The sequence below is a fragment of the Styela clava genome, chromosome 7 (genome assembly GCF_964204865.1).
Source record: "Styela clava chromosome 7, kaStyClav1.hap1.2, whole genome shotgun sequence".
Lineage (NCBI taxonomy): Eukaryota > Metazoa > Chordata > Ascidiacea > Stolidobranchia > Styelidae > Styela > Styela clava.
Window position 1 is genome coordinate 21,349,957 of NC_135256.1, and position 14,668 is coordinate 21,364,624.

The 14,668-nt window shown below is 35.4% G+C and overlaps 1 protein-coding gene across 1 annotated transcript; it reads left to right on the forward strand.

Annotated features, from left to right (window-relative positions):
• Positions 1-2,952: 2,952 nt before the first annotated feature.
• LOC120328155 (NXPE family member 4-like) lies at positions 2,953-5,882 on the forward strand. Its single transcript, XM_039394572.2, has 2 exons — positions 2,953-3,979; positions 4,450-5,882. The coding sequence occupies exons 1-2, from the start codon at positions 2,997-2,999 to the stop codon at positions 5,453-5,455; spliced, it is 1,989 nt and encodes a 662-aa protein (XP_039250506.2). The 5' UTR covers positions 2,953-2,996; the 3' UTR covers positions 5,456-5,882.
• Positions 5,883-14,668: the final 8,786 nt, after the last annotated feature.

Here is a 14,668-nt window from a genome sequence, read left to right on the forward strand (position 1 = left end):
ATGTGATATCATCGTCCTAATAATAATCTGCCAGAATAAAATGCCGTTACACATAAATCGGCTTAGCGGATATTGAATCAATATTATTATCATCCGTTAATCACGTCATTCTCGGCGGAAAATGCTACGTGCGTCAAGATTTGAGAGTCTGTCAAGAAAGCTCAGTCAACCTCATTACTTTTTAGTTCCTGTACAAAAGTTTCACTTCGATTAGAACCATTAATATTGGACGAAAAGTTGCAAACTCAATCATGGAATATCTAACATAGTTTTACACGTGAGGCAATCAACGAACTTGCTTGGACTCACTCTTTTGGCTAACGATAATAACTAATTTATTGACTGTTCAATAGGTTTAAATGTATAATTTATAGAAGAGGGAACTTTTCGAACAAAAATACGGCTTCTGCTTGTGGACTTTGGATTTTGAGTAGATGTGCAATACTACCACTGACGCTGAAAGTGGTTAATTCAATTTGGATGTCAATCAAGTTCGTCAAAGTGACTGAATGAATGAAAAAAACATTCAATTCATTCGAAAAACGAAATACAGGGAATCGTAGCAAAGTCGTATACAATTGTCTGCGAAAGTATAACCTTGTCTGTGAAGGGAATTTCGATGCACTCAGAGGCTTGCCTCAGCAAATCTTTGATTCTACCGCTTTATGATTTTTCTCAGCATTTTAAAGATTTTAATTCGCCGTTGAGTTGGACTGCACTTAACCGAAGGTGCTCTCTCTAATCTCATATATTCCCACGAGACGACTTAACCTTATATGCTTGCGGCAAATTTTACGCGCAACTGCAAACTCCCCGAAGAATTTAAAATGTAATTTTCGTTGCATTTTATGCATTAGTTTACTACGTATGGTGAAATAAAAATGCAAAATTGCAATTTATATAAGACAGTTGGATGCTGCAAAACGTGTCTCTTGGCGTCACTTTCCTTTTCTTCTGTTGATGTAATCAACCAATTACTTGATATTTACGGGCACCCTATCTAATCTAATACAATCTACAATTGAATCCTCAAACTGGGCTACCTAAAGTAATATGAAATGTTTGAAACAGTGATAAAGATAAACAGTGATAAACAGTAAAAAGAGTTAAATGCAATTAAATATAGAAACTATAATATTATAGAATTGGCAAAAACAATATATTACATAGTTTTGAATCATTCTAGCCTAATAATATGAATTACTAAGAGCTTTTACGTGTGACATATGGCTAGGGTATAACAACTGTTTTAGTTATCATCGCATGACATAAAAACTACAAAAAAAAACGAAAACTGTATTATATTCAGGAACTTGATAGTCATTTTTCACTTCCAAGGTTTTTATCGATATTATAAACCAATCGCTTTTATGTGGTCAATCGTGGCCAATTAAATTATCTCCAATTAACCAACCACTATTAGCTATTTTTAAACGTGAAGAAGTTTCCCATATTTCCTGTAATTAAATAAAATTATATTCTTGCGGTTGGTCTAAAATTATGGATAAAAGTATAAAAATATCAATAACTGCGAGATACATTCGGAATAAAAATGAAAACTTTATTTGGGTACTAATAGTGACAAAATTCATTTTTGATTTAATCAGGCTCAGAATAAAAGACCTTAAAGTGACTTTATGTTTGCATCCCCGGATGGCTTTTCCAGTAATCCTGCTAGACAAGGGTATGATTCAGACAGATTGTTACGATCCACCCACGAATATAATGACAGGTCTTAGTACCGCAAATTTAGGCCAACGTCATTCGAATTAGTTGCGCTCTCGTATACTGGAAGAAGAAAAATCATTATTAATTGTTAGCGATGTAAGTGTGGTTATACGGAACTAAAAGGAGCTCGTATACTAAAAGTCGAAATTCCACAAATTGAGAAGATTGATGGCGTCTTGTGGGTCATATAATCAATTGTAGTTAGCTGCAACACGCAATCCGTTGAGAAGTTGACAAAAGAGGAGATCACAAAAAGTATCAGCTTTTATTATGATGCATTATTAACCGAAAACTTCAGAATGTAGCGGGAGACAATAGCAATAGCAACTTCCTCGGGTATAGGCTTCAATAAGGCTGACCTACACTCAACCTAAAATTGTTCAATTAGGCAGATAGATAGCTAAAATAGTGTTCGTTGTTCAAGTTCATCTATCTAATTCGTTCAGAATTCCATCCACCTATTTTAGTTTCTTATGGAGTTGGCAATAATGCAGGAAAGTATAACATTATGTTTGCGTTTCACCTTTATAAGTTTGTTTCATCTAAAATTCAACTCTTATTGAAGTGCGTATCTTATAAGATCAGTATACACATTTACTAAATGGTAGTACACAAATATGTTTTGATTTCTCATTTTCGTAAACCAAATTATAACATCAGCCCAATTTAAACCAAAAAACTCATTATGTATTGCCTTAACATAGGGTCGGTTCGAGGTTTTCAAAAATTTCCAGCCGGTTGTGTGGTGTATATAGTAGACAGCACTATTTTCTCCCAAGTGTATTTCTTTTTACCGTCATTTTCGATTCTTTACCCGTCACTTAAATTCAAAAATAATTTCGCCCATGTTTGACTAGACTCTAGTAGAGCCTTTAGATTCAGACAATTACTCATTTTTTGCCGTAAATCGTCGACGACATCACACCTACGTTCGTTGTTAGACTGAACCGATTGGTAATTAAATCTTGAATATTGCATCACTTAGCCTCCGGCTATGCGTCCGTTTAAAGAAGTATCGACTGTTGACCAAATGTACTACCACTGGAGCAGTTATTAATTTTATTTTATAGTAGTTTTTCTAAGTCAATACCATATATGGAAAATTTCTGGCATTTGTTCGATGTCAAATGTTTATACAGTTTTGTTAAATGCTATATATACATTTATACACTTTGGTGGTAATCTGTATTTGTTTGTTTTAACTTTATTTGTTATGCTTTTAGATTCAGTATCACTTACAACCGGAAATTATATTTGAGTTAACAGTCATGAATAAGGAACAACTTGTGCGCTTATTATTACCACTGAACGCCCTTGTAATAATTTTATTCGTTTATATAAACTCAGACATGGATATGATGCATTCTGAGGAATCAGTCAACGACAAGTACATGCACTTCGAAACAATTTTGTCGGCGAAGGGCATCAGGAGCGTTGAAGACATCGGGTCTTTTAAGAAGAAGAAAAGTAAAAAATTTCATGAAAACGATAATTTTTCTGATCCGTTGAAACATTTGCAAAACGATTCTCCAAAAAAGCATAAAAAATCACAACCTAGCGAATCATTTTTGTCTAAGATAAAAGCAAAATCACGCGTGTCGATAGTAAATGGTGCAGAAGTATCTAAATTCCTAGGAATACGTATCGACGCTAAATTAACAGAAACCAAAACAAAAAAGAAATCGAATGAAGCGAAACATCATGTACCTCGTCTCAGCGATGAAGATTTTAATAAATTCAAACAGCTTCATGTCCGTAATGGGGAATGGATACGATTATTTCCACATATTTTAAAAAGTATTGAAAGCATTGAAGCTCTCGATCACTTTCCAACCTTTGAGGAAACAACATCAGCTGATCATTCCATAGTGACGTGCAGGCAACGTGAAGTCACATTTGGAGAAACTGTAAAACTACACATTCAAGCAAGAGATTACACTAACAAAGAAAAACGTTATGGCGGCGATTACTTTCGTGTGATCCTGCAGAGGCCATCATTTGAAGGTGATGGAGTTAGTTGCACAATCACTGATAATACAGATGGAACGTATGAAGCCGAATGTCCGTTAGTGTGGACTGGGAAGGCTCGTGTTACTGTTACCATGGTTAATCCCAGCGAAGTGACATATATTTCTATGGCAAGGACTAACGCACACTCAGAAGCATATCTGACGATGAAAACATCATTTATTAACTCTAAAGGAGAAACTGAATATGCTATTTGTGATATGGATTTATCGAACAGATTCAAGTGAGTGTTATAGTATATATTCTTGTGTGAGTCTGCACATCCTCAAGTTGAGTTGTGGTATTTTCCCTCATAATTGTTCAAAATTCTTTGTATATTCCCTTTACACATTTGATTAGTTAAGGTATACATTAGGTTATTCTGTTTGCTGTCAAAAGTGCTTCTACTTTAAAACGTTGGAGTGTAGATACTATATGCAAGCTACTACCGGTACCAGAGTGTCCGTTTGTGATACTTAGGCAAATGTAAACCAAATATGTAAATAAACTTTCGATTGCCCTGGTATCACATACATTCAAGACCTATAAAATATGTATATATTGGCTGCGAAATCACCGGATTCTGAATACTAGTCAGCATAGTTCAATGATAATAACTGAAATATATACATACATATGGTAAGTAGTAAAACGCATAATTTGCTTCTTATATCGAGTCGGATCAATTGTTTATTTATTTTTTCTTTTATTTAGAAAATCAGAGATATGCGATCATTCCCACCCAAAGACTGGTGAACCATGGTTTTGCGCCAAACCGCCATCTGGCGAATGCAACCCCATAGCATCTCAAGGACACCGAAAATTTGAGAAAAAAATATTACCTGGAGATAAATATTTTAATCGCAAACTTAATTCTGATAAAGAAATTGGTAAATCTGGATTTACTATATCCATTGCAAAAATAACGACAACTTCAAATGACGATGATAATTCAAAACACGTTCCAAACCAGTTGCCTTGCAGCTATAACAAAAGGGAATTACATGTTCCGTTGAATCCTGCTGAAGCCACAGGATATATTCATCAAGGCAAATGGAAATCTCTGGAATGCAACAACACTGTAACAGATCAAAAGTGGACAACCTGTTTAAATCGCAGTGCCATCCACGTTATGGGCGATTCGACTATTTTGGCCTTTTATCGCGCTATTCTAATAAGGGTACACGGTCGACCTGGGGTGGATCGAATAATAAGTTGGGCGAAACCGCATGAAGGGTTTTCTAATCGTACTGACACAATTCTTCACTTTACGTCACACGGGCATCCTTTTCATGCAGAAGGCCCGCCTGAAGCCCGAATGTACATTTACGATGCGTTGGATAAGATTGTTGATGTCGGACGCCCAACTTATGTTGTTTTCGGCCTTGGGGTACATTTCGGACGGTTACATCCAGATATTTATCTGAAGCGTGTTAAATATATTAAAAGATCAGTGTTACGATTACGGAAGCGAGTCCCAGATGTAAAAATATTTATTTTGGGATTACATTCAAACTGGCCGTGGATTTTTCAACCGTCATCCTTTGTGCCATATCGACACGAAGTGCTGCTTCGAAATGAGTTCCGAAAATCTGAAAATGTTACCTTTGTACCTTTCTGGGATATGTTGGAGATTCTTGGAAATAAAGCTCCACACCCAGATGGAAAAAGTTTTGATCAAGAGCTTGAGCTGTTGTTTTCTTACATGTGCAAAAATTGATTTTTAAATATGCATTTATTTATCGCCTTTTGCCTAATTGTTTTATTTATTTTATCTTAGATAGCGCTTAATACGAGAATTGTACGGGAATAATATCAATTTATGCGGTTGTGTTGATTGATGATGTTAAAAACCAAAATTTAATATCAAAATCCTTACGACCAACGTTTTTCAATTTGAAACGTCTCGAATATTTTATACAATCTTTTACTATTTATTAAAATTTCTTTCAGTTGACATAACATATGTTAGTAGTATGATTATATCATCTCGACAGTCAAGTGGTATCATTGGGTTTTTAAACTCTGGATCTCTAATGAGCTGACGGATCTGAGGACCGTCAAAGATGCCAGACAACCTGGAACGATTTTCCGTCAGTAATCCTGGTAACTGAATAACACCTGCGCAGATATATGGTCGAAGCGAAATTCTGAATACTTTTTTCATAAACAATGATAGATGGAGAGAATTAAAATGCATATATATTATTCAAGAGAGCATACTGAGCATTCACATGACTGCATTTCACAAGTTGCGTGTAGTGTCATACCGAAAAGGTTGAATCGGGTGATAGATACAAAAAGCTGTAACTTACCTAATTTATAACGAGTTTGCTCAGGAAAACGTCAGGTTAATAGGCTTTAAAATGTGTACCAATCGTAATTAGAAAACATTGCATTGCTCAAATATATTGTCCCGAAGGCCAAAACGAAGTTTTTTTTCCTATAAAGCACTTTGCGAACGAAGTAGTATAATTTTTTTCCAGTACCGGTAGTTTACGGTTTTGGGGAACTCCCGATTTCACTGACCAGGTGATTGCTGAAATATGATTGAGGGATCGCCACATGATATGCAATTTTCAATTTTGTAGTCGCCAACACACAAATCTTTGAAGTGTAAAATGAATCCCATAGAACTCACTGAAACTTTAGAAATAAATAAAAGTAATATCCCCCTAACGACAACAACAATCTTGAACCACTGAAAATTTCAAAGTAATTGATTTAGTAGTAGGTAAGGAGAAAAGCGATTTCTCACAACAACAATAACAAGAATACCAACAACAACCTCAATTAAAAAAAAACTATCCAGAGGTCTATTTCTGTTTCAATAATAGCAAGTCGACACAGCCCGGTTCATTTTGTCCAAGATCGATCCACATTAGGTCATTATGCTGGTCTGTTCAGTGGTGTTTTGGCAAGCGACAAATTTCGTTTGCAAAACTAGGTAAAGTGTGTCTAGAAGCTTATCGCGTGTTTTAGTTCAATTTGCATCTTGCTTAATAATAACACTGGCCAACAATTTTTTAGTTTTTAAATGTTGTCTAGATTTTTTTACACCTGATTTAGAGTATTTTGACACTGCCGAATCGTAAAGTACCAACCGTTTATCTCCATCAGCTCAGATTTGTGTGCTGAGCTAATGTGAAAAAAATCATACTGCATGACAAGATTGATTACATATTTTTGTGGCATTATCAGCTCATTTTTGTCATCACACATCATCCTACATCCTTCTAAGTAAGGTTTTCAAGAAACAAAAAATGTTCGTCCACCAATATATATTGATTTCCTAATGAAAACATCGATTACTGTAAGCTAAATGATGGACAGTGATAAGGGTAGGTATACGTAAATTGCATGTTCAGTTACCATCATTCAAACATCAGGGTTCGAACTTCGTTTCTTCGAACTCCTGGAATGCTTAGCGGCAGGGAGGTCTCTATTTAGAGCCTAACAGTAGTCAGTCATCAGGACTGCGACCCCGATACCTGGTCTCCATTTTTTTCATGTTCTGACGGAATCTCTCCCCATACTTGCCACTCACTGAAACCAGGGTCTCGGTAAACCGGTCCATATGTGAAAATAGGTAGTTCATATTGATGCTCATGTTGCATCTCAGGTTTCTGAAAGCAGTCAGCATGTTGTTGACAAGTTATGCAAGTTCATTTTCTTCGTGTAATCCTGAGCACAGTCCCTACTATCTCACATGCACGTGAACCATGGATTGCTGAAGACATATTGGTGGCGGGACTGGAGTTGTCCTATTTTTTACTGTTTTATATCTTATATACATTTCTTGTCAAATAATTGCATATGCATTGGTGTGTGGAGTCTGAGCCCTTATTCGCCCGATAGACAGATCATGTTTCTCGACTCCAACCACCACTGCATATGTTAACTGTGCTGTGGTTAGCAGCGTTCGCTCTGTTTCTCGCTTTGGCTGTCCCAGAGTAAGCGTCGTATTTTGTCGCTCTTATTTCATCTGCTTCAAGCGTGGATTACACACCATTTAATAAAGTCTCTTCGTTTGCATCATGAACTTCGACCTATTTGTGTGGCTTTGCAGCACTGAGCACACGGGATCTTCTGAACTAATTATTAGTGGCGAGCACATATTTCGGTTAAGTCGGACTGCTGCGTATTGTTCTCCCAACAAAAGTTCACCATCTTCAGGTAAACACCAATAAACCCCTTAAGCTGATCATAACCAATTTTCTCCAGCACATACTTCACCGCTTCATACTTCTCTTTTAGTGTGATCGATGGATGCAGGCGATAGGGTTGATAACGTGTCATACATATACTGCCAAGAGTATGTATAACAAATACTGCCAAGTCATATATACCCAACTCAATATACAAATACAACAATTAAGGTGATGTACAAATACTGCCACAAATTCACCCGTTTTGATCTTTCCCACAACTACAGTTGCATTATAATCCCCTCGTTGCATTATTTCTTTTAATTTCGGACGTGAAAAATTGAAAATTGAGATTGAACAGTGCGTATTATATTTTTAAAAAAATTATGCCTTATTTTAGGCAATTGTTAGGGTGAGTTCAAACCAGTTACTATGTTGGCATTGGATGAGAAATAACTTGAACTGAATGAGAAATATCTTAAATGGGCCCGACCAGAATATCATAACTATGGGGAAGCAATGCTAAAATATATTGATATCAAGATCGCGTGTTAGGCCTTAGCTGACCACTGAGTTTGTTAATAAAAGATCGACGGTCAAACGTGATAAAATGACCCATTCTCTTGCATCTTATAAAAGTGTATATATGAATGAAATATGACATTAGCATTTAGATGAAATATCTGGCACCACGTGTGTCTCAAATACAATTTGATAAAATGAAAGATTTGCTAAGCCCTCACGTCCCATAAAGCTTACCAAACTCGGTTTTCAGTGTCTCTATCCTTTTGTTTTCAAATATTTTTCACCGGTGTGTGGCATGCCCAGAGAGTTTTTGCAAAGGCATCTTAGCACAAAAATTCGAGAACCATTGCTTTGCGACATTTAAATTTTCATGTTTTTATTTGCAAGGATAGGTGTCTATAAACCTATTTCAGCATTACTATTGCGTCATTCTCTGTTTCAATGATCTTTGCATAAAAAATGACATTTTCAGTTAGATCGTTTTTTTATTATCTTGACATTAATTTCCCTCTTAACATGGTGTGCCGGCAACCTTATGTATCCTTATGCGCAACCAGCATGTAAAATCTTACCACTGAACGATGCTCATCTCATGACATTTTATTACATCTACTTTACGCTAGTTGCAAGTCGTTTTTCATATTTTCGTCAACGAACATGGCCATCCTATAAAATAATCTTGCGGTGCTTTCTTGATTAATCAATATGTAACGTAAGTAATGATAGTTTGCACCAAACTTTAACCTGATTGGTTAGCCTATACTTTACTGCCAATGGCCAAAGAATAGTTCAAGAGTATGTATAACAAATACTGCCAAGTCATATATACCCAACTCAATATACAAATACAACAATTAAGGTGATGTACAAACACTGCCACGTCATCTGCATATATGGCCTAATCAATATACAAATACAGCCATTATTAAGGTGATGTACAAATACTGCCAGATTATTTCATTAGAATACAATTTATGTATATGCACGAATTATATGCACATTACGGCTTACGGGTCGATCACATAATTAGCGCATTAAAAAGCGTAAAACAATCCAAAGCGTCTAGTGAGCGATAAGTATTAGTATACAGGAGTAACGCTTTACTTACATGTTGATTGGGCACAAAAATACATAAAACTACCAGTGTTCGTAGTACATGATAACTATACAATAGGTACCAAGCTATGATGTCATAACAACGCACAACAGCTGATCGTTGATAATACGAGAAATGTGCTGGCTGAAAATAACTTTTTAGAGAACTATTCTTTGGCTATTCTCAATAAACTGTCCACAAAATTATCAACTTAATTCTTGGTGGAAAATATAAAACATAAAACTGCTGGGGCGCGTATTTTTTTGATAAATGTCCAATAGGCGCCAAATATATGGTGCCATAATACTCCACAACAGCTCATCTCGGATAACATGAAAAATGTGCTGTTCTCTCTTCAGTTCCACTGAGTTGATGCGGTGCATTCGAACACACCCTGGTACACAATCGGGCATTCTATTAAATTCAACGAAATGTGTCGTTAAACATTAGCAACGAGTCGGCATCACCATCTAACCAAATGTGGGACTTCAAATTTAAAGATTTATCAAATTCGAAATTAATGTTCAACCAAAATATTTTAGATATACTTTGAAAAATATCCTTAAATAAATTGATAACAAAAAACTACTTTGGAGACATGCGTGTGAAAGAGTCATCGTAGAATTAATCTTGAATATTTTAGATTCTTATGATTAAATCTGGAATAAATTTATTGTTTTACTATTGGTTTATGCCTAATTTCAATTGAAACTGAGTTCTCTAACTTTAATTCTTGGAAATAACTATTCTTTGTTGAAAAGGCCACAAACATCAAATACGGGTTTTGATCAAAAACTGAAAGTATATGTTTCAATTCCTGCAATGTTCACTGTGTTCAATAAAACAACAAAATCCACATTTATATATTAACAGGTAAAATGTCCAATTTCCACCAAGGGCAAGTAATTTACTCTTTTGAATACCCTGTAGAAAAATATTTTTGAATCTAGAATATATTTTGAAGAAAAGAAGAAAACCTAATATAACACCAAACATAACGAGTTTCTAGGCCTCTGAGCATTTAAATAAAACACTATCGAGTTGTGCGTAGTGGACCATGTCCTTCTGAATCCCGGTCCCATTGTTTCTCACAACCGTCAAACATTTTCAGGCTGCTCCATGTCAAGATTAAAAAGGTACATCCACTCGCCAAACTTTTTTAATATTTCACTGTGGGCTAAAGCTAAAATATGCAAAACAGTCGTTTGTCCTGTAGAAAAAAAATTCTGAAATGGCGGAATTTTTGTTTCAACACCCTAAAATCTTAAATCCAAACCCTAAAATCTTGCTTCGCTCTACACGGCCGCTGTCCGTTTGTGGGGACGTTGCAACGCACCAAAAGGTGGAGTAGTGAAACTTCAAATTGAGTATATAGTATGAATGCGAATGATAATTTTCCACGTGGCCCATGCCCTACCATGGTCCAACTTTTCACAAACTCATCAAATTGAAGTAGGTTGAATTTAACAAATTCACCCGTTTTGATCTTTCCCACAACTACAGATGCATTATAATCCCCTCGTTGCATTATTTCTTTTAATTTCGGACGTGAAAAATTGAAAATTGAGATTGAACAGTGCGTATTATATTTTTAAAAAAATTATGCCTTATTTTAGGCAATTGTTAGGGTGAGTTCAAACCAGTTACTATGTTGGCATTGGATGAGAAATAACTTGAACTGAATGAGAAATACCTTAAATGGGCCCGACCAGAATATCATAAATATGGGGAAGCAATGCTAAAATATATTGATATCAAGATCGCGTGTTAGGCCTTAGCTGACCACTGAGTTTGTTAATAAAAGATCGACGGTCAAACGTGATAAAATGACCCATTCTCTTGCATCTTATAAAAGTGCATATATGAATGAAATATGACATTAGCATTTAGATGAAATATCTGGCACCACGTGTGTCTCAAATACAATTTGATAAAATGAAAGATTTGCTAAGCCCTCACGTCCCATAAAGCTTACCAAACTCGGTTTTCAGTGTCTCTATCCTTTTGTTTTCAAATATTTTTCACCGGTGTGTGGCATGCCCAGAGAGTTTTTGCAAAGGCGTCTTAGCACAAAAATTCGAGAACCATTGCTTTACGACATTTAAATTTTCATGTTTTTATTTGCAAGGATAGGTGTCTATAAACCTATTTCAGCATTACTATTGCGTCATTCTCTGTTTCAATGATCTTTGCATAAAAAATGATATTTTCTGTTAAATCGTTTTTTTATTATCTTGACATTAATTTCCCTCTTAACATGGTGTGCCGGCAAGCTTATGTATCCTTATGCGCAACCAGCATGTAAAATCTTACCACTGAACGATGCTCATCTCATGACATTTTATTACATCTACTTTACGCTAGTTGCAAGTCGTTTTTCATATTTTCGTCAACGAACATGGCCATCCTATAAAATAATCTTGCGATGCTTTCTTGATTAATCAATATGTAACGTAGGTAATGATAGTTTGCACCAAACTTTAACCTGATTGGTTAGCCTATACTTTACTGCCAATGGCCAAAGAATAGTTCACTGAAAAAAGGTTTTCAATGTCGTCTTTGGCAGCAACACATTCCTCATGTTATCACAATCAGCTCAGGGGCTTTATCTTATGACATCATGGATTGCAACCTATGTTATGTATGCGACTGACATACGCATTGTTACCCACAAATAACACGTAGGGACTTGTCACTGAATGATGCTGATATCACAATAATTTATTACATATACTTTACAGTTATTGTAAGAAACTTCCATCAAAATCCGTTTGGGGGTTTTTGAGAGTCATTTTTAACGCACTCATTATATCAATATGACTTCCAAACTGCGACTGCGGCGATATAATATACAGTAAGTGCATGGATATCAAATAAATTGGCGGTGTATATACATAGCTGTATAATATGTATATCGAGTTTATTATAAGTACATATGACATTCGTTGTATATGTACATTACATGAATGGCTTCATATATATATTAAATTTATTGTATATGCATTTGACATTGTATGACATCGCTCAAGTGCCTCCGGTACATAAGGTTGACTATACATATATGACATTGGCTGATTGTGTACATTACTTGAGTGGATGTATACGTATATTGCGTATAGTTAATATGAGCATATTGCAATGAATCTGTATCTGTATATTAATTGGCTGTATATATAGCTCTAATTGTATATCGTGGCTAGTTTGTTTGTTGGTTAGAGCATAGGTTCTCTTAGTGCTCCGTACGGAACCCCGGGGCTCCGCGAGAGAAACCCAGGGGCTCCGCGAGCTATTCGATTACTTTTCAAAATACTGACTAATTTTGTAACTGTTCAAAGAAGCAATAACAGCTTTGATAAAATCTGACAAAAATATAGCCTCGAAATTTGGCAAAGAGGCGCAATTAAAAAATAACATTATTTATAAGCAGGAGCGCAGCCAGGATTTTTGAGAGGGGGTGGTTCAAAATTAGAATCGGAAATTTCCGCGCAACATTCGCGATTTAAAAAACGGATAACGAGATTGCTGTTGCGTAAAATATTTAATCCATGACCTATGCGAGCATTTAACGTGTCTCGTCGTTATAATGTAATTGTGCTCATCGTTACTCACGTTTGATTCGAGATTACTATTAGGATTACTAAAATTGAAGAATACTATTCTAAAAATAACATAAAATATGTGATAAACTGCCAACTATTAATAAATTGGAGTCGTATTTTTGCGATCTTGGGATTTGTCAAACTTGATTTGTTCTTTCGCACTTGAGATTATTTTTAAGCAAGATATCGTCGTTTAAAAATTCACAATGTCTGGGCAAAATACGAAAAATTGAAATTTATTTTATTGCATTCGGCTCGTTCGGTAGTTTCAGAATGAAAAGGTACATCGCGGATGGCGCGCACAATTGATTGCGTGCGGCTCCGCCGGTAGTTTCAAAATGGGAAAAAAAGGTACATCGCGCGCACAATTGACTGTGTTTCGATTTTGCAGTTATTACGATGAAAACCTAACATAACACCAAATTTTGTGATTTTCAATGTCTATAAAAGCGTTTTCAATCAGAGGTGAGTCTGCTGAAACCAAACGTTTGATCTTCCATTTTAAGTTTTAGTTTTAATATTTTAGAATGCCGCTTTTCAATCAAGAAATTTGAGTTGCGGATTTACCTCTTTATTAATTCTTATTTTTAGCATTTCGTCGCCGATGACTATAAAATGATAACATATTTTTTACACTGAACTCATATTTCCCCACGAGAACAAAAAAGCAATTAACGTCGTCGTTGTGTAACAATACATGTATATGCCGAGGGAAATTCTTGATTTAGGGAGAATAAACACTGGCGAAAAGATGTTTAAAGGTTCAAAAACACGCCATGCTGGGGGAAAAAAATCGGCGATTGTAACAAAATGCAATCGCGCACATTATTAGCGCCTTTTAAGTCTTCCAAAAATGTCAAGAGGGAAAAAATTTGACCCCTAATTTATTATGTTTGTCAAGTGTCAAATTTACAGCTTTAGTATAATATATAATTTATGTTTGAAATTTAGATTCATTTATGACTTGTATTAACCCTATTAAAAAGGTTCAGCATTTAAATTGAGTAAAGTACTTTTAACTTGCTCAGGAATATTAACCTGAAAGTAACAATTTTAACATTTATTTTGGGGCTCCGTGAATAATAGTCAACATTTTCAAGGGCTCCGCAACACCAAAAGTTTGAAAACCCCTGGTTTAGAGGACGTTTCCTTCGTTGTCACGCGATGACTTATGGCGACTGTTGCGCCTGCACGATCCCCAGTCTGTCAGACACACTTTAACGCGGCAATATATTTTTTGTCAACGATACGATCGTAATACAATAGAATGATCCAACATGATAATTAAACACTGAATCGTGATCTTATATAGTAAATAAGCATGCACGGAAATGTCCTACTCAAGTGTGTAACAAAGATGAAGTATATTAAAACTGTTTCGTCATTTTGATATGGCTTGGGGCTATTTAACTTAATTATGTCCAGTATCAGAACTTGTTTTGGTTTATAATTTTAATAACTTCGGAATTATCTAGTTTCAATACAATTAATATTAAATACAACAGTCAAAACTTAACAAAATAACAAGATTATCCGTATATATATATACATATGGCATTGGCTGT